The 25,242-nt window shown below is 41.6% G+C and overlaps 1 protein-coding gene and 1 long non-coding RNA gene across 6 annotated transcripts in view; both read right to left on the bottom strand.

Moving 5' to 3' along the window:
• Positions 1-23,661, bottom strand: part of LOC137252280 (uncharacterized) — a 67,010-nt gene extending 43,349 nt beyond the window's left edge. Inside the window, exon 1 of the long non-coding RNA XR_010953494.1 lies at positions 23,534-23,661. This is a non-coding gene — a long non-coding RNA (uncharacterized lncRNA). The remainder of the gene's footprint in view (positions 1-23,533) is intronic.
• Positions 1-24,928, bottom strand: part of LOC137252278 (uncharacterized) — a 271,447-nt gene extending 246,519 nt beyond the window's left edge. For 4 of the 5 annotated variants that reach the window (XR_010953493.1, XM_067787767.1, XM_067787762.1 and 1 more), the window contains exons 1-3: positions 24,338-24,836; positions 24,051-24,276; positions 23,831-23,983 (exon numbers count right to left, since the gene is read on the bottom strand). Coding sequence is in view for 4 of the 5 variants with exons in the window: in XM_067787767.1 (XP_067643868.1) it covers positions 23,831-23,983; positions 24,051-24,276; positions 24,338-24,487 (529 nt within the window). In the remaining variant the exon portion in view is untranslated. The other variant, XM_067787766.1, reaches the window with a different exon arrangement.
• Positions 24,929-25,242: the final 314 nt, after the last annotated feature.

Genomic DNA, 25,242 nt, shown 5'->3' with positions numbered 1-25,242 from the left:
ATTTAACAATTATTTGTACACTTTTTATTCAGCTAATGTGTTCAGAATTTTAATTTTTGCTCTCTAAAACTCCAATCAGTGACCTACTAGAATTTTGCGAAGCCCCGCTGCTTTCCACTGAAGTTCGAGCATGCAACATCTTTATCTTCAAAAATGTTTGCTGCTAGTGTGGCTAGTGAGGCAAATGATGGACAATGGGCGACTGTGCCGAAAAAGAGGCCCATTAAAAACATTACAAATAATAATATTAATCAAGTTTGTATAAGAGTTACAAATGCTACCGAAGAACTCGCCGCTGCTGCTCGTCTTAAATTGCTACACCTAGCTTCTTTTTCGTCTTCAGTATCTGAAGCTGACATCAAAGATTATGTGTCTAGACAGATTAGCTTAGATATAACTTCGATTTCGTGTTTTAGATTATTAAAAAAAGACATCTCAATTTCAACTCGGCATAGAATTAACTTTAAACTGGGGGTGCCGGAGTCTGAATATGATAAATTATTAAGTTCGGATATTTGGCCTAAAAATGTCATTGTAAAGCCTTTTCAGTTTTTTCGAAAGGCTCAGAAAAAACTACACCAGAAGTATTAAGATGCAATAATAATAATGATTGTGGACTTAAAATATATTTCCACAACGTTTCCGGTATGAGGACCAAGTCTGATATCGTGCACAACTTCAGTTCACAAATGGATTACGATGTCTTTGTTGTCACAGAGACGTGGCTTAATATTTACAAAGTTTTTCGGAAAGATCGAGATGCTGGAAAAACTAGTTGCCTTCGTGGCGGAGGTGTTCTAATCGCAGTCAAAAGGCAATTGTGTGCGTTTTTAGTTCCACTAAACAATGGCGATTCTCTGCTTGATCAAATTTGCATATGTGTTAAAGGTCCTACTTCCCAACGATCTTTATATCTACTTGCGTCGTATGTACCACCTGGCAGCTCACTTGAGCTATACAATGGACATGCTGATAATATTATTTCTTTGGTTCTCAATGATCTACACGATAGCCATCTCGGCGTGCTTGGTGACTTTAACTTGTCTACCGTTCAATGGTCAGTTAGTGCTTCGAATTGTGGTCTCCCACCGAATAATCTTGCTTCAAATCATGAATTGCATTTCGTTGATAGTGTTCTTAGTCTTAACTTAAGTCAAATTAATACGTATTTTAATTCCCAAAATCGGCTATTGGATCTATTATTTGTTAGTGACAATATTTTTTGTGAAGTCTGCGAGTGCACGGATCTAATAACTCCTAAGGACAGGCAACACTTTCCCCTGCATATGGAAATCAAATTCTACAATTTATTTTCGGTACCTTTGGAAACTAAAATAACTTTTAATTATTCTCGTTGCGACTTTCCAAGTTTTAATGATTTTCCACTTGATATAAATTGGGAGCAGTTACTTGGGGGTCTTGATACCTCAGATAGCTTTTCTAGTTTCAAATCTTTCGTGCTTAAGCACTGCTTGGATAGGATTCCAGTTAAAAAGCAAAGTACTAACAAATTGCCATGGTATTCTGAGGATTTACTAAAACTGCGGAATCTTAAAAAAAATATTCTAAAAAATGTAAACTCACAAAGAACCATATTGTGTTGTTGTTGTTGTTGTAGCAGTGCTTCGCCCCACCTAACAGCCGCGACCGATCACAAATTGTCATCAATATCCTCTAACGGGAGTCCAAGGAAACTTGCTGTTTCAACAGGGGTGGACCATAAGAAAAGGGGTGTTAAGAGGCGTTGGTTCCACATTACAATTAAAGAGATGGTTGGTGTCATGTGGGGACACATTGCAGGCGGGGCATACATTTTGTATGTCGGGGTTGATTCTGGATAGGTAAGAGTTTAACCTGTTACAGTATCCAGAACGAAGTTGAGCAAGAGTGACACGCGTTTCCCTGGGGAGTATGCGTTCCTCTTCCGCGAGTTTTGGATACTTTTCTTTTAGTACTGGATTCACCGGGCAATTCCCGGCATAACGGTCCGACGCCTGTTTGTGGAGTTCACCAAGGACCTGCTTGTGTTTTTTCGCTTCATACGGCTGGGTTCTCATGTGCCGTATTTCCTCAAAATGCTTACGGAGATGACTCCTTTAGCCCCTAGGCGGTGCTGGCTCATCAATCAGATGTTTGTTGGGATGCTCAGGTTTCTGGGTATTCAACAGGAACTGTTTGGTCAGCTTCTCATTTCTCTCCCTGATGGGGAGTATTCTCGCCTCATTATGCAGATGGTGTTCTGGGGACATAAGAAGACAGCCGGTGGCGATTCTGAGAGCAGTATTTTGGCCGGCCTGTAGCTTCTTCCAGTGGGCAATTTTTAGGCTTGGCGACAATATGGGTGACGCGTGGCACGTAATCGGCTGGCTAATTGCTTTGTATGTAGTCATGAGCGTTTCTTTATCATTTCCCCAAGTACTGCCAGCCCTGTACGCCAACTATATCCATAATATTGAGTCCAATATTAAGTCTAATCCCAAAACTTTTTGGAATTATATAAAGTCGAAAAAGGTTGCTCCAGTATTCCCACTGGCGTTTACCTTGATGGTACCTCAGCGCAAACTCCAAGCGATCCAGCCAACTTATTTGCTGAGTTCTTTAAATCCAATTTTTCATCGGATGATTGTAATCAGTTCCATGATTTTTCGATCAGCCCAAACTCTGCTCTAAACTTCGAGTCCCTTTTATTATCATCAGAGGATGTTAGTAAATTGATGATTGTAAGCTTACTTCTGTTACGCCCGTTTTTAAAAGTGGCAATAAAAATAATGTCCATAACTACATACCTATTTCCAAGCTGTCCACCATTTCTAAATTTTTCGAGTATGCCATCAGCGCTAAACTAAGTTTTGCAGTCAAATCCCTGATATCTCCGTACCAGCATGGCTTTGTCGCCGACAGATCTACAATTTCCAACCTTGCGGTGTTTAGTGGATACTGCACTGCGTCATTTTCTGGAGGTTTTCAAGTAGATTGTACCTACACGGATTTTTCTAAAGCTTTTGACAGTTTCTCATAGTGTCTTAATTAAAAAGTTGAGTTGTCTTGGATTCCATTCCTCTTTTCTCCTATGGATTAGTTCTTATCTATCCAATCGACAGTGTGTGTTCACTATTGATGGTGTATCCTCCAGTTCCTTTGTGGCAACCTCTGGTGTTCCTCAGGGAAGTATATTAGGACCACTATTTTTAATTTTTTTATTAATGACATTAGTAGTTGTTTTTCATTTTCAAAATGTTTGTTGTACGCAGATGACTTACAAGATATTATCAATAACTAAGACACCTGACGATGGTCTAAAGTTGCAAAGAGATATCAATAAATTATATCAGTGGTGTCTGAACTCACGTCTGTCTTTTAATCCGTCTAAATGTTTCCATATGACCCACTCTAAGTCAATTTCCGTCTTGCGCACAAGGTATACTTTCTGATTGTCAACTTCAGTGCGTAAGTGAGATTAAAGACCTTGGCGTCCTCTTTGATAGTAAATTTTCTTTTAATAATCATATTAATTATGTAACTTCTAAATTTTACTCCATGCTTGGTTTTGTGAGGCGTAATACCTCCAAATTTTCTGATCCTTATACAATCAAACTTCTATATACCTCGTTTATAAGGTCGCACATTGAATATGCTGTATTTATTTGGAGGCCTTGTACTCAGTTAGCCATAAATAGAATCGAGAGGATACAGAAAATGTTTCTTAAGTATGCTGTTTGTCCATTAAGCTTTTCAGAACCCATGCCATCCTATTATTCTCGGCTTATGCTCTTAGGGCTCAAGTCTCTTGAGAGTTGGCGATCTATACTCTGTTTAACTTTTGTATACAATGTGATTAAGGGGGTTATTGACTGTCCTGATTTGTTGGAAAGGATTCGCTTTAACGTCCCTCAACGACATTTCTATTCTTTCTATGGAGATAACTTCAGAACAAATTACGCTAGTTACGCTCCTGTTAATCGCGCTACTTGTGAGTTCAATGTACTGCGTAAAAATGTCTCTTGATTTTTCGCTTCCAAGAGCCGATCTTTTGATAATTTTGAATTCCGCTATTTAAGCTGTATATTTTAATTACAATTATGCTGTACGTAATACTTATTTAGATTCATAATATAGTCTATAAGGATTTTTGTCCAATGACATAATAAATAATAATAATAATAAATTTGTAAGAGAATATATTTCGCGGTTTGGAGTTCCTTTCAAGGACGGAAAATAATAATTTTTTAAAGTCCTGATCAAAAAACTGTCCTAGGTGAAAATGTTTGAGTTCCCAGGTATCCCTATAGCAATATATCATGTCGAATCTTACGTCCTTTTTATTTTTCGAACTTTTTCCACAAAAGTCCACATATACAAGTAAAATCTGTATTTTTATTTTTTGCGTCCGATAGAACTAGTTAAACTCTTTAATTTAAAAATAAAAGTCCGGAAATAAAAGTTAAATCCGGACTCTTATTTTTTAAGGCCAAAATACAAGTCCGGCTTGATAACAAAGAAACGGATCATCCGAATTAAAAAAAGACTTTAACATGATATTGGCAATATCTGCACAAACATCGACAGTGGCATCTCAACTGGAAGAACAGAAGTGATATATGGCATCCCAACTAGAATCCCAGGAGAACCGTATAACATCCAAAATAGAATCGCAGGAGACACGCATAACATCGAATATTGAAGCACAACTGGAAGAACAGAAGACATATATGACATCTCAACTGGAAGCACAAGAGGCACGTATATCTGAAATGTCGGCACAAATTTCGAAGGAAGTATCATCGCAGCTCTTTGCGAAACTGGAAGAGCAGAATGCAAAAATTTTACAACTCGAGGACAAAATTGATGCCGAGATAGAAGTGTTAAAAAGTTGTTGTTGTTGTTGTTGTAGCGATTAGGTTACTCCCCGAAGGCTTTGGGGAGTGTTATCGATGTGATGGTCCTTTGTCGGATACAGATCCGATACGCTCCGGTAACACAGCACCATTAAGGTGCTGGCCCGACCATCTCGGGAACGATTTATATGGCCACATTAAACCTTCAGGCCATCCCTCCCTCCCCACCCCCAATTTCCATGAGGAGCTTGGGGTCGCCAGAGCCTCGTCTGTTAGTGAAACGGGATTCGCCGCTCGAAGGTGAGGTTGACAATTGGGTTGGAGAAGCTATATACTGCGCTACACAACCCCTTGAATCCCAGTGTTAAAAAGTCGTATGGAGCAGTTGCAACTAAATCTCCCAGCTGTTCCAGCGAGCCTTCCCAGGTATTGGAGCTTCAATTTGAGAAGATGTCAGCAGTGAACAACTGGAATGCTGAAGATAAAGTTGCTGCACTGTTCGTGGCATTGAAAGGGCTTGCAGCTGAAATCTTATAGCGTTCTTTTCTGGCTATAGTGTTACGCTTTTTGTACGCCGCGCAAGGGTTGTTGTTCTATTCTAAAAAACAGGCAACGCCTTTACGGGGTATTTCGTTCTTTTGTGAAAATTGTTGCCTGCTCGCAACGCAAAAGCGTTCCACTTTTACCCTGTATAAAATGGCGGTGTGGCAGTGCAACTCTGTGAAACTCTCGCTCTTCAGTTCCACATATACTCTGTTAATATGAGTGCACAGATCACCTACCAGATTGCGCATTCACGAGTTCAAAATTGCTTCGTTCTGCGCATATACGTCACAGTTGACTGTTTGAGCGAATGAAAGAAAGAGAGAAAAAACAAGAGCTAAAGGAAAATGACGTAAGAATTGCCTATAAAAAAGGGATGATCTAATGTTTACATGCACAATGCGCAATCTGAGATGAAATGTTCTTTGTATGCACTATAAATGTTGACAATTTTCTGGGGTAGGAGTAACACTATTAAGGCTTTACCATTTACTTAGGCAACAATTTATTTCAGAAAAGAAAACGCTATTACAGACCATTCCAGATTACGAACGGAACAGTTATGAAGCATTGATTGGCGCTGTCGCGAGACGTTGTGGAAGTGAGCATAGAAAACAGATATAACAAATTGAGTTGCAAAACAGTTACCAAAAAGCGAATGAGACTTTGCAGGGTTTGGGTCGGATGTTGGAAGATGGCTCATCTCGCAAATGCAGACGCACCCGTGGAACACGCCGAGAGGGATACAGTTCAGAGCTTTATAAATGGCATACGGGCCGTGTAAATGAAGCGAGCTATATACGCAAACCCAAAACCTACATTCGCAGGAACGGTATCACATGCATTGACTCAGGAAACTGCCTCACTATTGAGTAAAACAGCATACAATGCTCATCGTGTGGAAGTAGAAAGGCCAGATTGGGTAAACACAAGCACTGAAGGGATACAACAGAAAAATGCCGGAGTTATGAAATATTTCAAGTGCGGCAACCCAGGTCACATTGCACGTCATTTCAGCACCAGTCCTAATAGTTCCAAGAATTTGGGTGGCCGTAAACGCAGAGCTGAAGGAGATGAGCAAATCTCCAAGTCCACTCAATCGTTAAACTAAAGCGAGTCAGCCGCAAGGGGCGACAGCTGGCTCCCGCAATTGAATGCCCCATAATCTCTAGCTCGCAAATAGGAGGAAGGTCGAGCAATCTTACTGTCGGAGGACATGAGGATGGAAAAGAACGTTTACTGACTGTAGATACGGGTGCATCTCATTCCATCATTCGATCGAATTTAGTCAACAAGAAGATAAGACCATTGCATGGAGCAAGAAGTGGCTTTCCAAACATTGAAAGAGGGTTTGTGCACTGCCCCAATGTTGGCATATTCGATTCCAAGAGCAGCGTTTATTCTAGATACAGATGCGAGTGGATATGCTATAGGAGGCGTTTTATCACAACTGGTCGATGGACATTAGAAGGTAGTTGCATATTACAGCCGATCAATTGGAAAACCAGAGAGGAACTATTGCGTTACACGAAGAGAGCTGCTGGCATTGGTAGAGTGCATTAAACATTTTCACAAGTACCACTACGGACAGCGCTTCCCCGTCAGGACAGATCATGCAGCGTTGAAATGGCTCCTGCAGTTCCGTAATCCAGAAGGTCAATTGGCACGGTGGATCGAGCGACTACAAATCTATGACTTTTCCATTGAGCATCGGAAAGGTAGTACCCATGGGAATGCCGATGCAATGTCACGAAGACCATGTAATTTGGAATGCAAACATTGTTCGAAAGCTGAAGCTAAGGAAGACATAATAGATGTCCAGCTTATTACTATAATGTGTACGGATGAATGGGACAAGGAACAACTAACGAAGTGTCAGCAAGAAGATACAGATCTGTCACATGTTATGCAAGAGCTCGAAATAAACGAAAGACCAAATAGAGAGATGTCAGCAGAGAGTCGTATTGGGAAGTCATATTGGGCACAGTGGAACAGTTTAGAGTTGATATCCGGCTGCTTGCATCGAGTATTGGAGAGTGAAGATGGTCAATGTAAGAGGAAACTGATAGTTGTTCCCAGGAAAAGGATTCCTGACGTTCTCAGTGAGCTACACAACGGTCCAAGTGGAGGCCATCTTGGAATTACGAAGAGAAGATTAAGCAGAGATTCTATTGGGTTGGCTGCCGTCAGTCGGTCACTGAGTGGATTGCCAACTGCGAGGTTTGCAGCAGAGCGAAAGGGCCAAAACCCGAAGTTATGGCCAGATGAAGCAACACAGGTGCGCCATTTGAAAGGATCGCTATAGATGTCGCAAGTCCATTTCCTACTAGCAACTGCGGAAACAAATATGTACTGGTGGTTATGGATTATTTCAGAAAGTGGCCAGATGTATACCCAATCCCAAATCAGGTAGCGGAAATAAACATTTGGGTTGCAAGGTATGCTGTCTCAATGGAGTTACATTCTGACCAAGGGAGAAATTTTGAATCAGCTGTGTTTCAAGAAATGTGTAAGACATTGGGCATTCGAAAAACACGGACAACTGCATTCCGTCCTCAGTCCGATGGTATGGTGGAACGATTCAATATAACCTTGGAGGAGCACTTAATGAAAGTAGTGGACAAGACCCATAAGGAATGGGATAAACACATATCATTACTCTTGATGGCTTAACGATCGGCAGTGCATGAGATAACGGGCCAAACCACCGCAAAGGTAATTCTTGGCAATGACCTTCGATTGCCATCTGATTTGAAGTTTGGGATAGATGCCGATGCGGAGAGGAATGTCAAGAAATCCACTAGTGTCTTGGAGGAAGAGATCAGGGAAATAAACGATCTTGTAAGACAACGAACCAAGATTATGAGTGACAAGATGAAAGCCAGATACGATAAAGCAATTAATTCGGAAGGTTTTCAGGAAGGATATTTGGCGCTGTTATACAACCCACAACGAAAAAAAGGTTTGTCCCCGAAATTAAAGTGCAATTGGGAAGGCCCATACAAAAGCTCTGTAAAGTTGGCACCTACATGTGCGTGTAATGAAAAAAAAACCATATCTCATTCGTTTGTCCATGTTTGTCCAGGAAAAATTTTCGTTTGTCCGCCATTTGTTAAAAAGTTATTTCAAAAAAAAAAAACATCGTGTGTGAAGTTGGCACCTCCATTTGCGAGTAATTAAAAAAACCAAATGCTATTCTTTTGTCCATCGTTTGTCCACGTTTGTTCAGGAAATATTTTCGTTTGTCCACCTTTTGTTAAAAAGTTATTTAAAAAAAAAAATCATGTGTGAAGTTGGCACTTCCATTTGCGAGTAATTAAAAAAACCAAATGCCATTCTTTTGCCCATCGTTTGTCCACGTTTGTCCACGATTGTTCAGGAAAAATTTTCGTTTGTCCACCTTTTGTTAAAAAGTTATTTAAAAAAACAAATCGTGTGTGAAGTTGGCACCTCCATTTGCGGGAAATTAAAAAAACCGAATGTCATTCGTTTGTCCATGTTTGTCCATGACAAAATTTCGTTTGTCCACCTTTTGTTAAAAAGTTATAACAAAAATAATTTTTTTTCGAAAACCCTCAAAAAAATCTGTTTCGTTTTATTATGCTAAATCGTATGTCCGTCGTTTGCCCATCGTTTTTCCATGTTTGTCCAGGAAAAATTTTCGTTTGTCCACCTTTTGTTAAAAACTTATTTAAAAAAAAAATCGTGTGTGAAGTTGACACCTCCATTTGCGAGTAATTAAAAAAACTAAATGCCATTCGTTTGTTCATGTTTGTCCAGGAAAAATTTTCTTTTGTCCGCCTTTTGTTAAAAAGTTATAACAAAAATAATTTTTTTTCGAAAAACCCAAAAAAAAATTTTTTTCGCTTTATTGTGCTAAATCGTATGTCCGTCGTTTGCCCATCGTTTGTCCATATTTGTCCAAAAATAATTTTCGTTTGTCCATCGTTTGTTAAACGCTATTTAAAAACAAAGAAATCGTGTGTGAAGTTGGCACCTCCATTTGCGAGTAATTAAAAAACCAAATGCCATTCGTTTGTCCACCTTTTGTTAAAAAGTTATAACAAAAATAATTTTTTTTCGAAAAACCCCCAAAAAAAATTTTTTTCGCTTTAGTGTGCTAAATCGTATGTTCGTCGTTTGCCCATGTTTGTCCAGGAAAAATTTTCGTTTGTCCACCTTTGTTAAAAAGTTATTTCAAAAAAATAAAAAATTGTGTGTGAAGTTGGCACTTCCATTTGCGAGTAATTAAAAAAACCAAATTCCATTCGTTTGTCCACGTTTGTCCAGGAAAACTTTTCGTTTGTCCACCTTTTGGTCAAAAGTTATAACAAAAATAATTTTTTTTCGAAAAACCCCCAAAAAATTTTATTTTCGCTTTATTGTGCTAAATCGTATGCCCGTCGTTTGCCCATGTTTGTCTAGGAAAATTTTTCGTTTGTACACCTGTTGTTAAAAAGTTATTTCAAAAAAAAAATCGTGTGTGAATTTGGCACCTCCATTTGCGAGCAATTAAAAAAACCAAATGCCAATCATCTGTCCACGTTTGTCCAGGAAAAATTTTCGTTTGTCCACCTTTTGTTAAAAAGTTATAATAAAAATAATTTTTTTTCGAAAACCCCCAAAAAAAATTTTTTTTCGCTTTATTGTGCTAAATCGTATGTCCGTCTTTGGCTCATCGTTTGTCCATGTTTGCCCAGGAATAATTTTCGTTTGTCCACCGTTTGTTAAAAAGTTATTAAAAAAAAAAAAAAAATCGTGTGTGAAGTTGGCACTTCCATTTGCGAGTAATTAAAAAGACCAAATGCCATTCGTTTTTCCACCTTTTGTTAAATAGTTATAACAAAACTTTTTTTTTTTTTTCGAAAAACCCAAAAATTTTTTTTTTTTCGCTTTATTGTGCTAAATCGTATGTCCGTCGTTTGCCCATCGTTTCGAGTAATTAAAAAAAAACCAAATGCCATTCGTTTGTCCACGTTTGTCCAGAAAAAATTTCGTTTGTCCACCTTTTGTTAAAAAGTTATAACAAAAAAATTTTTTTTTCGAAAAATCCCAAAATTTTTTTTTCGCTTTATTGTGCTAAATCGCACGTCCGTCGTTTGTCCATCATTTGTCCACGTTTGTCCACGAAAAATTTTCATTTGTCCACCTTTTATTAAAAAGTTATAAACCTTTTTCCAGAAAAAATTTCGTTTGTCCACCTTTTGTTAAAAAGTTATAACAAAAAAAAATTTTTTTCGAAAAAACCCAAAATTTTTTATTCGCTTTATTGTGCTAAATCGTACGTCCGTCGTTTGTCCACGTTTGTCCACGAAAAATTTTCGTTTGTCCACCTTTTATTAAAATGTTATAAGAAAAATAATTTTTTTTCGAAAACTCCAAAAATTTTTTTTTCGCCTTATTATGCTAAATCGTATGTCCGTCGTTTGCCCATCATTTGTCCATGTTTGCCCAGGAAAAATTTTCGTTTGTCCACCTTTTGTTAAAGTTATAACAAAAATAATTTTTTTTCGAAAACCCCCAAAAAAAAATTTTTTCGCTTTATTGTGCTAAATCGTATGTTCGTCGTTTGCCCATGTTTGTCCAGGAAAAATTCGCGTTTGTCCACCTGTTGTTAAAAAGTTATTTCAAAAAAAAAAAACAAAAATCGTGTGTGAAGTTGGCACCTCCATTTGCGAGTAATTAAAAACACCAAATGCCAATCGTTTGTCCATCGTTTGTCCACGTTTGTCCAGGAAAAATTTTCGTTTGTCCACCTTTTGTTAAAAAGTTATAACAAAAAAAAAAAAAAATCGTGTGTGAAGTTGGCACCTACATTTTCGAGTAATTAAAAACACCAAATGCCATTCGTTTGTCGATCGTTTGTCCATGCTTTTCGAGGAATCATTTTCGTTTGTTCACCTTTTGTTAAAAAGTTATTTCAAAAAAAAAAAAAAATCGTGTGTGAAGTTGGCACCTACATTTGCGAGTAATTAAAAAAACCAAATGCCATTCGTTTGTCCATCGTTTATCCAAGTTTGTCCAGAAAAAATTTTCGTTTGTCCACCTTTTGTTAAAAAGTTATAACAAAAATAATTTTTTTTCGAAAACCCCCAAAAAATTTTTTGTTTCGCTTTATTGAGCTAAATCGTATATCCGTCGTTTGCACATCGTTTCGAGTAATTGAAAAAAGCCAAATGTCATTCGTTTGTCCACGTTTGTCCAGAAAAATTTCGTTTGTCCCCCTTATGGTAAAAAGTTATAACAAAAAAAATTTTTTTTTTCGAAAAAACCCAAAAAAAATTTGTTTCGCTTAATTGTGCTAAATCGTACCTCCGTCGTTTGTCCACGTTTGCCCACGAAAGATTTTCGTTTGTCCACCTTTTGTTAAAAAGTTATAACAAAAATAATTTTTTTTCGAAAACCCCCAAAAAAAATTTTTTTCGCTTAATTGTGCTAAATCGTATGTCCGTCGTTTGCCCATCGTTTGTCAATGTTTATCCAGGAATAATTTTCGTTTGTCCACCGTTTGTTAAAAAATTATTTCAAAAAAAAAAAAAAAAAAATCGTGTGTGAAGTTGGCACCTCCATTTGCGGGTAATTAAAAAAACCAATGCCATTCGCTTGTCCATCGTTTGTCCAGGAAAAAATTTCGTTTGTCCACCTTTTGTTAAAAGGTTATAACAAAAATAATTTTTTTTCGAAAACCCCCAAAAAAAATTTGTTTCGCTTAATTGTGCTAAATCGTATGTCCGTCGTTTTCCATCGTTTGTCCACGTTTGTCCAGGAAAATTTTTCGTTTGTCCACCTTTTGTTAAAAAGTTATTTCAAAAAAAAAAAAATCGTGTGTGAAGTTGGCACTTCTATTTGCGAGTAATTAAAAAAACCAAATGCCATTCCTTTGTCCATCGTTTGCCCACGTTTGTCCAGGAAAAATAACTTCACCATATGATGCCATACGAAGTATGGACTATGAATAAAGAAAATATGCAAAGATGGCAATTGGGGTAAGGTTTACAACAACTAAGGCATGACGTGGCTGAATGCGTTTGTAACTCTTCAACCATCGTAGGAGTGCGGGTTCAAATCCCACTCCCGAGAGAAAAGGCTTTGAAGAGATTTACAAGGTATAATCGAAATAGCTGTCGCCTGGTCCCTCCTGATGTCACGTTAAATTTTTCCCAAAAAATTAGATAAAAAACGTTTTTTTTTTTTCGAAAAACTCCAAAAATTTTTTTTTTCGCTTTATTGTGCTAAATCGTATGTCCGTCGTTTGTCTATCGTTTGTCCATGTTTGTCCAGGAAAAATTTTCGTTTGTCCACCTTTTGTTAAAAAGTTATTTCAACAAAAAAAAATCGTGTGTGAAGTTGGCACCTCCATTTGCGAGTAATTAAAAAAACCAAATGCCATTCGTTTGTCCACGTTTGTCCAGGAAAAGATTTCGTTTGTCCACCTTTTGTTAAAAAGTTATAACAAAAATAATTTTTTTTCGAAAACCTCCAAAAATTTGTTTTTCGCTTTATTGTGCTAAATCGTATGTCCGCTGATTGCCCATCGTTTGCCCATGTTTGTCCAGGAAAAATTTTCGTTTGTTCACCTTTTGTTAAAAAGTTATTTCAAAAGAAAAATTAAGTGTGAAGTTGGCACCATCATTTGTGAGTAATTAAAAAAACCAAATGCCAATCGTTTGTCCACGTTTGTCCAGGAAAAATTTTCGTTTGTCCACCTTTTGTTAAAAAGTTATAACAAAAATAATTTTTTTTCGAAAACCCCCAAAAAAATTTTTTTTTCGCTTTATTGTGCTAAATCGTATGTCCGTCGTTTGTCCATGTTCTTCGAGGAATAATTTTCGTTTGTCTACCTTTTGCTAAAAAGTTATTTCAAAAAAAAAAAAATCGTGTGTGAAGTTGGCACTTCCATTTGCTAGTAATTAAAAAAAACAAAATGCCATTCGTTTGTCCACGTTTGTCCACGAAAAATTTTCGTTTGTCCACCTTTTGTTAAAAAGTTATTTAAAAAAAAAAATCGTGTGTAAAGTTGGCACCTCCATTTGCGAGTAATTAAAAAAACCAAATGCCATTCGTTTGTCCAGGAAAAATTTTCGTTTTCCACCTTTTGTTAAAAAGTTATTTCAAAAAAAAAAAAAATCGTGTGTGAAGTTGGCACCACCATTTGCGAGTAATTAAAAAAACCAAATGCCATTCGTTTGTCCACGTTTGTTCAGGAAAAGTTTTCGTTTGTCGACCTTTTGTTAAAGAGTTATAACAAAAATAATTTTTTTTTTCGAAAACCGCCAAAAAAAATTTTTTTTTCGCTTTATTGTTCTAAATCGTATGTCCGTCGTTTGTCCATGTTTTTCGAGGAATAATTTTTGTTTGTCTACCTTATGCTAAAAAGTTATTTCAAAAAAAAAAAAAAACAATCGTGTGTGAAGTTGGCACCACCATTTGCGAGTAATTAAAAAAACCAAATGCCATTCGTTTGTCCAGGAAAAATTTTCGTTTGTCCACCTTTTGTTAAAAAGTTATAACAAAAATAATTTTTTTTCGAAAACCCCCCAAACAAACTCTTTTTCGCTTTATTGTGCTAAATCGTATGTCCGTCGTTTGCCCATCGTTTGTCCATGTTTTTCGAGGAATAATTTTCGTTTGTCTACCTTTTGCTACAGTTATTTCAAAAATCAAATCGTGTGTGAAGTTGGCCCTTCCATTTGCGAGTAATTAAAAAAACCAAATGCCATTCGTTTGTCCAGGAAAAATTTTCGTTTGTACAAAAGGTGGTGGGCTACGGAGCGTAGCAGCGGCGTGACGGATGCAGCGGCTTAACGGCGGTAGGATGGCGGACGGCCAACGGACGTCGTAGCAGCGGCGTAACGGATGCAGCGGCTTAACGGCGGTAGGATGGCGGACGGCCAACGGACGCCGTAGCAGCGGCGGCACCAGAGGGGCGACGATGCGGCGGCAGCGGCGGTGGGCTACGGAGCGCGTACCAGGGGCGTGGTGAGAGGGGAGATGGGCTGGCGACGGGGTTTACCTGGACAGCGGCGGCGTGTTCCGGGCGGGGTAGGATAGGCGTACCAACGGGCTGGTATTGGTCGGTCGGCTTCACGGGATCCGGCTAATCGCTCTTCTTCGGCAGCTTTGGTAGTCGCGGGGTCAGTCACCTGCGGAAGAGACTGCGAGGACTCGGGTTAGTGCTGGTTTCACCGCTGGACACCCCCGCCTCCCTACTTGCACACTAGTAGAAGGTGCGTAAGGGGGGTGGGGTTGTACCAGCCGAGGCGCCGTGGGTCGACCCGTGGCGGAGGGGAAGTGCACCTTAACGGCACAGCGGTAGCCCCTTGTGCGCACGCATCGGCTCACGGCCGAAACCAGAGCTGCGGAGAGGGGGTCGTGCGGTCGTTCGGGCGGCGAGTCATTCCTTACCAGACCAGGATGACGGAGGGAAGGGTAGTCCGAAGACACCACTCGCGTCATCCTGGTGCAGCAGGGGGTGACTCGCGCCACGGCCGCACCCTCTTCTCCCCAGCTAACTAGAGGGAGTGGTTCCTCCGCTCCAGCCAGCCTACTAAAATCAGAGCTGAGGGGGGAGGGGGTTATTTGGTCATTAAGGCAGCGGGCCGCTCAACACCAAGGTGGGCGACGGAGGGAAGGATAGTCCGAAGACACCACTCGCGTCGTCCAGCCCAGGTGAAGGGTGACTCGCGCCATGACAGCGCCCCTTCCGCTCAGTCCGAGCCGCGGGGGAGGGGGGTCATTTGGTCATTAAGGCAGCGGGCCGCTCAACACCAGGGTGGGCGACGGAGGGAAGGATAGTCCGAAGACACCACTCGCGTCGTCCAACTCTGGTGGAGGGTGACCTGCGCCATGACAGCGCCCCCTTCCACTCGGCTAGCTAGCCGGAGTGGCAATTTTGTCTTTAAAAAAGACAACCACTCCCGCTGGCTCACCTGCGAGGACTGAATTGCAAAAATGCAAATTCAGTGTTTATATGGGTGGTGCCGCAAACTGGTTGAGAAGTCAACGTACCATTATTGTGCTTTTTCATTCGTTTGCTATCAGTGGTTGTTGACTATGCTATACAAGTGGTTTTTGGCTATGCTATAGAAACTGGTTGAGAAGTCAACGCACCATTATTGTGCTTTTTCATTGGTTTGCTATTAGTGGTTGTTGACTATGCTATACAAGCATAAGTACAAGTGGTTTATTGTAACGCTACGTTACAGTCCCCCTCCCACTTCGGTTGACGGAAAGCTGCGGTGGGGAAAGATGGATCTCCAGGCATGGCCTAGGTCTTATGACGGTGTGCATGTGGGCGAAGCACTTTATTTAAAAAAAAAATTATTTTTTTTTCCAAAAATATACAGAGTCATTCCACTTATATCTAACAGAGTTAATGTTATTGTAATTGTTCTAACAAATTATTTAAAAAAAAAAAATGTTCCACTGTTTTGTTTTGTTTTTTTTTTTTTGGTGTGTTTTTTTTTTTTTGTGTTTTTTTTTTTTTTGTCGGGGTGGAGTCGTACTAAACTGTATCCGTTGTCGTACTTCTCTTGTTCCCTTTTTTTTTTTATAATTCACAATTCATTTCTGTCTTAAGTCTAACAAGTTTTTGTAGATGGTATAAAAATATAAAAAAGAAATGCGGCGGCCTCTTCTCTTGATGTCTCATTCGACCTGACCATTCGGTTGATTCCCATCAGCGAAACTTTCGCCCGGTTCTCGCCCATCATCTTCACCTTGACGCGCTGGTTCTTCCAGTAGAATTTCCAGCACTTTTTGCTCAGTTTTGTCGGGTGTTTTAGCTTTAGTTCCCCGAAAAATTGTTCGGGATCGGGGTGCCCCTCTTCGTATGACGTTTTCTTCGTTTCGATGTATTCGGTGTCACCCCGTCCCTGTGGCTCTGGTTGTGGGTCTTCTTTTATGACCATTAGTTGCTCTATTGGTGGCCCATGAAAAATTTGGATTCTCTGAATCTTCGGTTTGTTTGCCGGCCACACTGTTGCCTCAAACGGCGGGCGCCACGGGCGTATCGGTTTCGGTGAGTCCGGTGGTGTGGGTTGCCGCTGTTTTCGACTCATTGTTGGACGGTTTGGTTCCGGCAATGAGTAAGCAAAACGAGGGTTGTTTAGAATTCGTACGGCTTTAAAACTTGCAAGTGCGCGTGTTGTTGCTTTGTTTGCCCCGGGTGGCCTACTTTCACCGTGTTCGTGGAAACATATTCCATCACCAAATATGGGCCGGAAAATTTTGGTGCTAACTTCTGGGCGAATTTGTCGGCCGCGGATGAGAGTGGGTGGTCCCTTTTCATCACCTGCTCGCCTATGCGTGGCTTCCATTGCCGTCTGCGTAAGTCGTAGTGTTTTTTCTGTTGCTTTGAAGCTTTGGCTAGGTGCCCTTTTATCTCGTCCCATAACTTGGTGATGGACGGTGGTACGGTTGGTGGCTCTGCTGGTACTGCTCCCTCCGTGCGCACTTGCTGCGGTGCTGTAAGGTCTCTACCGAAGTTGATTTCTGGTGCTGATGCTGTTGTCGATTCGTGGCTAGCCGTGTTTATCGCGAATGCTATTTGCGGAATCTCCTGGTCCCAGGTGCGGTGGTCGTCCTTGCATCGCTGAGCTATCATGGTTTTCACGACTCGGTTGGTTCGCTCGGTGGGGTTTTCGTGCGGGGCGTAAGCTGCCGTAAACTTGTGATCGATGCGGTGGTCGTTCAAAAACGCTGCTAATGCCTTCCCGACGAATTGTTTGCCATTGTCGGTGAGGAAGGTTTTCGGGCAGCCAAATCGGTATATGACTCTTTCTTTGAGTGCTTTGATTACGCTTGTCGTTGTCGCTTGGTGAACTGGGATCAACTCCACCCACTTGGAGAATTTATCCACCATGACGAGGAGACAAGTATTTCCTTGCTTGGAACGGGGCAGTGGTCCCACGAAGTCAGCGGTTACTATTTCCCACGGCCGTGATGATTGCATGGTTGCCATCAATCCTGCTGGGCGTCTTTGCTCGACTTTGTATTCTGCGCATCTGATACACTTCCGTACGTGTTTGAGAACATCGCGGAACATCCCGGGCCAGTAATAGTTCTGTTGTGCTCTCTTAAGCGTCTTCTTCACCCCGAGATGTCCGGCGGCGGCGGCGTCATGGACTTCTTGTAGTACGTCCTTTCGTCGGTCGGCTGGGATGCACAGCTTCCATTGCGGTGACCGCGAGAGTTGATTTCTCGGGGAAATGTGGCGGAAGAGTCGGTTATCGACGATCTGGTAATCTGGATGTGCTTGAGGTTTTTCCCGCACCTGTCTTGCTTTCCTCTCGTGCCAGTCGTTTGTTCCGTTGGTTATGGTGTACAAAATGTCATCATCGTCGTGTTGTAGCGGGCAGCGGGAGAGTCGGCTACCACGTTCTGTGCTCCTTTTCGGTATTCTATCTCGAAATTATATTGCTGCAATTCCAGTGCCCATCTTGCCAGACGTCCAGAGGGGTTTTGGAGCGAGTGCAGCCATTTTAGTGAGTGGTGGTCGGTGATGACGGTGAAGTGATACCCCTCCAGGTACGGTCTCATCTTACGGATACCCCATAGCACGGCGAGGCATTCCTGTTCGGTGGCCGAGTATCGTTTTTCCAGCTGGGTTAGGTTTGGGTTGGCGTAAGCTACTACGTTTTCGTGGTCGGAATGGCGTTGATAGAGCACGACGCCCAGGCCCTCTCCGCTCGCGTCGGTCTGGAGAAAAAACGGTCGAGAGAAGTCCGGACAACAAAGTATTGGCGCGCTGGAAAGCTTATCTTGAGTGCTTTGAAAGCGTGATTTTGTTGCGCCTCCCATTTCCAGACTTGTCCCCTTTTCAGCAGTTGGTTAAGCGGCGCGGCGAGCGTAGAGAAGTCTGCCACGAAGCGGCGGTACCAAGACGCGAGTCCAAGAAAACGGCGGAGCTCTTTGAGCGTTTTCGGTGCGGGCATCTCCTGTACAGCGGATACTTTTGCTGGATCGGTGTGAATTCCTTTCGAACTGATGATGTGTCCTAGATAATGGAGTTGTTGCTGGACGAAGCTGCACTTTTCGAAGTTTACTTGCATCTTGTGTCTTTGTAGGCGCTCGAACACTTCCCTCAAGATCGCCAAGTGTTCTGCGAAGGTATCTCCCAATACGATGATATCGTCCAGGTAGGCGAAAACTTTTGGTTGGAGTTCGGGTCCAAGTATCGAATCCAGAGCGCGTTGAAAGGTAGCCGGAGCAGAGTGTAGGCCAAATGGCATGACTTTCCACTGGAACAACCCTCTGCCAGGAACTGTAAATGCGGTGTATGGTCGGGATGCTCTGGCGAGCGGGATTTGCCAGTAGCCGTTCTTCAAGTCAATGGTCGAGATGAATTTCGCCTCTTTCAGCTGGTCGAGAATGGCTCCAATTTGCGGCAAAGGGTAAGCGTCTGGTTCGCTGGCGGCGTTGAGCTGACGGTAATCTATGCACATCCTCCACGTGCCCTGTTTTTTGCGGACTAGTACGATTGGCGAGCTGTACGCGCTTCGTGATGGTTCTATTCTTCCTCCGGCTAATAACTCGTCTACCTCTTCGTTGATTACTTGTTGCATGGCCGGGTTGCGGGGGTAGTATCGTTGCTTCAGCGGTCGGTTGTGTTTGAGACGAATCGTATGCTCGGCTGCAGTGCTTGGTCCGATGATTTCGCCAAACCGCTTTTGGTGATGCGCCAGGAAGTTTCCCAGTTCCGTGTTTTGTTCGTCGCTCAGGTGTTCTCGGCTCGTCAATGTACATAGCGTATCCAGTTCGGGTGCTCTCTTGGTCACGGTGGCCTCTAGCGGCTGGCCATCCAGCGTGAGGATGATTCCCCTCTTTCTTAGGAAGTCCATTCCGAGGATTACCTGTTCGGCCAAGTTTGGGATAACGGACAGCATCGCGTCTGTGGCTCGTCCTTGATACACAATCCTTGCCGGGTAGGAATTCGAGGTAAAGACGCACGTTTGGTCTGCCAGCTGGATACTTCGCTTGTTGGGGCGTGCCTTGATGTTGTTCTTTTCTAGGTGTTTCCGTACGGTGTCATCTACATAGGATAGGGTGGCGCCGGTGTCCACTAGTGCGCGCACGCTCATGTCCTCGATGACCACTGGTATATAGAATCGGCCATCTACCCGTGTTTTTGCGGTTGATTTGCTGGCGGGTGGTTCCCTCGGCTTCTCTGGTCGGACGTACGGTGCTTGGCGGCTTTGCACGCGTAGACCATCATAGATCCGTTCGAGGTGATTCTCTTCGCACATCGTCGGGTGTTGGCGGATCGGCGTTTCCAGTGCGAGGATGTAGTCCTTGGCCTTCTCTCGGCCTTGCTGTTTGCGTTGTCGGATGGCCTCTTCCAAATGTCGTATGTGTCGCTTAGGTAGAAAAAAATTTTGCACCTCCCTCCGCAGATCGCTCCAGCGGTGTATGTGTTGCTTACGGACGCGGTACCATTGCAGTGCTTTCCCGCGTAGAAGCTCCGGCAGTGTTGGGAGGAGTCGGTCGACGGGGATGCGGTAGCATTCGGCAAGCTCCTCTATCCTCTCAAGAAATTCGTGCAGTGACTCCTCCCCTGAAAAGTGCAAGTCCCAGCGGCGAACGGTATTCATAAGTTCACCGTCGCTCATTTCGTCTCGTTTCGGTAATGCGTTCTCTCCCTTTCCTCCGTGCGGCTGTGGGCTGTGGATCTGGATTGAAGGGATCGGCTTTGTTGTTGGCTGGGGTAGCATAGCGAACTTCCCCTCCTCCTCGTTCACTTCTCGTTCTAGCTCTTTCAACAGGTCTTCACTGGATTTCCTGGCGCGTTTCGCTCGCACGTAAGTACTCAGGGCGCGACGCAGCTCGGCTACGGTTTGGCCTGCCACGTCGATTCGGTGTTACACTCCTCGATCAGCTTCTCCTTCCTAAGTAGGTAGATCCAATTGAGCGAGTCGGTGTTCAGCAGCGTGCCTTCCGGAGCCTAGGTGTGTGTTGTTTCTAGCGATGTGTACGTTGAACCCGCCCCGGCAGTGTTGGTGGTGGTTGCAGTTGTTTTTCCACGGTCATTTGCGGAGGAGGGTCCCTGCTCGGGCGCCAGCGCCCGACCTCGCAGCGTTGGCCGCACGCCATCCTACCGCCGTTAAGCCGCTGCGCCCGTCACGTCGCTGCTACAACGACCGTTGGCCGCTCGCCATCCTATCGCCGTTAAGCCGCTGCATCACCGTCCATCCAGTTCGCTGGTGCCGTCACTTCGTCTATACCGCTACACCCATCCGTCCGCTAATACTGTCCGCCGTCCAGCCACTGCGCTCATACTACTGTACCAATCCGTCCGCTAATACTGTCCGCCGTCCGGCCGCCGCGCTGATCCCGCCGCTGCTCCCGGACAACCGTACCATCCCGCCCGCTACTGCACCGCCGCTTAACAACCGTACCGACCTCTCCGCTACTACTACGCCTATTAGCCACCGCCTCCATCTTTGTACGGAAAGCTGCCGTCCGCCTAATATCCCCAGCCGTGTGTGCGTGTGTTCGTAACACATAAATATCGTGTATTTATTCAGTAGGGGTTTGTGGGACCTTTACTCGACTCTGGATTGACTGAGTGTTACCCCAGCCTTAGACAAAACCCACCTCATAAATGGCGCCCGAGCAGGGACAAGGTGGACAAACGAAAATTTTTCCTGGACAAACGATGGACAAACGAATGGCATTTGGTTTTTTAATTACTCGCAAATGAAGGTGCTAACTTCACACACGATTTTTTTTTTTTTTAATAACTTTAACAAAAGGTGGACAAACAAAAATTTTTCTTGGACAAACATGGACAAACGATGGGCAAACGACGGATATACGATTTAGCACAATAAAGCGAAAAAGAAATTTTTTGGGGTTTTTGGAAAAAAAAATTTTTTTGTTATAACTTTGCAACAAAAGGTGGACAAACGAAAATTTGGACAAACGATGAACAAACGAATGACAATTTTTTTTTTTAATTACTCGCAAATGGAGGTGCCAACTTCACACACGATTTTGTTTTTTTTTTTTTGAAATAACTTTTTAACAAAAGGTAAAAGGTGGGCAAACGATGAACAAACGAATGACAATTTGTTTTTTTAATTACTCGCAAATGGAGGGGCCAACTTCACAGAGCTACATACAAAGTTATAAAACGGATCAACGATGTAGTTTACCGTATACAAACCATTGGCAAACCACGAAACAAGATGAAAGTGGTTCATTTGGAAAGTCCGGCAGCGTTTAGATCAGAAAATTTAGCTGGTCGGGACGATCCGACTTAGGTGGAGGGCAGTATGATGAATATTACCATCACTATGCTGTTAGTATGAAATCATAACAACAAAAACATGAAACAGCCACTCTTATAAACAAGTACACATTAAAGCTAGCAAAGCTTATCTACAAGGCAACGAAGAAATCTCTCACACACACAGATGTAGTCATCAGCCGAAGTAGTAACTCACATATACACACGTATATAGCTGGTAACTAAGCAGGAGATACAAAAAGTTCTGGAACGTGAAACGTCCAGACCTTTGGAGAAATATACGGACGAGGCAAAAGAGAGTATAAGAGCAGCGCAAGCTCAGTAATAACTAATCAGTTTTAATTTAAACACGCTATTGGTTGTGAAGTATAATTGTGTAACTCACTCCACGTAATAAAAAAATATCTGCTGACTACCCTATATTCGCAATGATTTGGGTGGGTGGCTTGGAATCACGTCCTTTTCAACCTCCCACACATCGCAGCCCTACTTATTGTGTGTCAAATATACATCAGCTGCTAGAAATCACGTCCATTCCGACAGCACTAATAATCAATTCCCGTTGCTCGGCATCACAGTCCATTCCGACAACTGATTTAATAATATATATACATATTTTATATTATAATTTTGTTCAATTTGCATGCTTATGTAATTTATCTGTAATCCGTAACTATATTTAGTCTGATTAATTATTAAATGTGTAGACTAATAAATAAATAAATAAAAGTACTACTCCCAAAGTAATCTAAATAAGTTTGCAATACTGAATATTGGAGTGATTTATTCAACAGCGATTCGAACGTTAGCAGAAGGTGCATAAATATCAGAAATCCCCAGAATTCGTTACAATATGCAATATGCCACCCTAGTAGAAGAATGCACATTACTCAGGGAGACACGAGTCACCCTGACCAAACTACGTTCTGGATACTGTAACAGGTTAAACTCTTACTTGTTCAGAATCAACCCCGATATACGTAATGTGTCCTGCATGTGATGTGTCCCCACATGACACCATCAATTGTAATGTGTAACCTAACACCTATCTCCCTATGGTCCGCTCCTGTTGAAACAGCTAGTTTCCTTGGACTCCCGTTAGAGGAATTTGATGACGATTTGTGAGTGTTTGTGCCCATTGAATGGGGCGAAGCACTGTTAATACAACAACAACAGCAACTTGGGCTCGCCAGAGCATCTGTTGTTAAATAAACAGGATTCGTCACGGGTATGTAAGGTTTACAATTGAGTTGGAGAAGCTATAAATTGCGTTGGCAACCCCTTGAATAATTTCAGTATTTTAGTCGCCTCTTACGACAGGCATACCTACCGCGGGTATTTTCTAATCCCCTAACCCGATGTGTGACACTTCCTTCAAGGTTCTTTGATAGTGCGATGTACTACTTTCTAACTGGCATATATGTGGGATTAGGTACTTAAGTACGAATTAGTCAACCAGACTGGCAACCTCAAAATTGGTATGTTAAAGGCAACCCTTTAATATAACCGTACAAAATTAAATTGATAACCGTACAACTTTACGAAAGCAAGCCTATGATGGCCGACCTAGTTTTAACTGTCCGCTTTCAGACAGATATAGTCCGTTGTCAGTCGTCGCCGCGTAAAAAGCAAATTATTAATAGAAGTCAAATGTGTTTAATGGTTAACTGTTGAAATACCCTAAAATTACAAATGTAAAACCAAGTGCGAAACAACTAACTAAATGAAATTGTGATAATCTTGAAACTAAATAAAAATAAAAGCGAACTTAAATCGTGAAAAACATTTAATTAATTGACATGAAATCCCACATATATGTATTATGTAGGACAGCCATGACCGTTTAACGGTTAAGCGCCAATTAAGTAAGTAATATGTGTTATGGTAGTTAAAACAATTGTCATACCTGTATCATGTCCGTTTTTACTGTAAACCGTAGCTAGACCATCGATTGATGTTTGCATATATGATGCAGCTGTAGTTTCTTCATTCAATTGATTGGAATACGTCGTCGGATCGTCAAGTCTAGTCACTTTCATATATGTACAGTCATTTATAGCATAATTGTCTGCTTCAAAATAAGACGTAGGACAGTCATTTTCTGCAAATTGTTCGTATGTTGGTTTACATCGACCTCTGTAATTGAATTAATTAAATGCATGGATTGCATTCTTTAGTTTATAGCTATTATTCATGTAGTTACCAGCCGAGCTTTCAAAATTATGTAGAGAATCAGTCTCAAGTCTAATCACTTTCATATTTGTACAGTCATTTGTAGAATAATTGTCTGCTTCAAAATTAGACGTAGGACAGTCACTTTCTGCAAATTGTTCGTATGTTGGTTTTACATCGACCTCTGTATTTGAATTAAATAAATGTATGGAGTGCATTCTTTAGTTTATAGCTATTATTCATATAGTTACCAGCCGAGCTTTCAAAATTATGTAGAGAATCAGTCTCAACTCTAAAATTTTGCACATCTTCTGATTTTACACATACTGTGTGTTTAAATGTTCCACTGTAGTGTGGAGTTTGTTGCCGCAATTTATTCTGCCCTTCCGCCACCTTGCTCAAAAACTTGACCGTGCTTTCAGCATCCATAAGGCAGGCAGCGCATAGCCATTTTGACGATACACCATCTTCAATGAACTGGCACACAAAATGATAAATTAAATTTAAAAAATGCACTCAATATAAATCATAATTGTACCTCGATGTTTAAATATCCAAGAGTCCGTCTAAATAAAGTAATATATTCTTCGCTATGCTCATTTAAAATCTCAATCACATTCTCTCGTATTTCGGCACAAAGCTGACAAAGATGATTTTCTTCAGATTTAGTATATACCTGAAATTCCATGACGTAAGCCAGGATGTTCTAACTATTTGTATTTTTCAATAAATTTCTGTCTATTTTTTGCAAATACTTATATGACTTTTAAATATTAACTTGTTTTGGAACGATATTTCGCTATTGGGGATTGCACCGCCGTGAATGAAAAATCGCTAATAGCGATAGCTATTGCTATCCAAATATATCAGTGATTGGCATTTTACCAAAAGCGACATTTCTTTATGACGCTATGCTATCATCCGGTAGCAAACTCCTGAGCCAGATAAATAATTTTGCATGTAAATGCAACAACAACGATTTGAGCCAGATAAATCCGGATAGAAGTCTGGTTCAATTTGTGAGCCAGATAATTTGTTCTTACTTCTTTTTAGGTTGGCGACGCGTCCTTTAATATACCTACTTTTTCAAAAATAGATATCGCTGCTTAGCCTTTCGCCGTATGAGTTAAATGAAAAACAGCGGCGACATCTGCCTATCACATTTCACATGTGCGAAAATTTCACATCTTCTTCTCAAGTCTCTCAATGATCCAGAGCATTTCCGTGAGAATTGAGCGTGAACCGGAGCTGTAAAACTCACTGAAAGACGGCAAATATTAAAATGGAAAAAAGTCGAATCACAACCGAAAAACTCCGATAATTCATTACCAAAGACGGATAAAGCGATGAAACTTGGAAGGTGGGTTGACCTTATGACGCAGAATAGTACACCCGATCCGCCCTGGATCTATCCCTGGTAGCTTTCATTTTAATGTCGAATAC

This window comes from Eurosta solidaginis, chromosome 5, assembly GCF_040869045.1.
Source record: "Eurosta solidaginis isolate ZX-2024a chromosome 5, ASM4086904v1, whole genome shotgun sequence".
Taxonomy (NCBI): Eukaryota; Metazoa; Arthropoda; class Insecta; order Diptera; family Tephritidae; genus Eurosta; species Eurosta solidaginis.
This window is presented reverse-complemented; position numbering and strand designations above follow the sequence as displayed.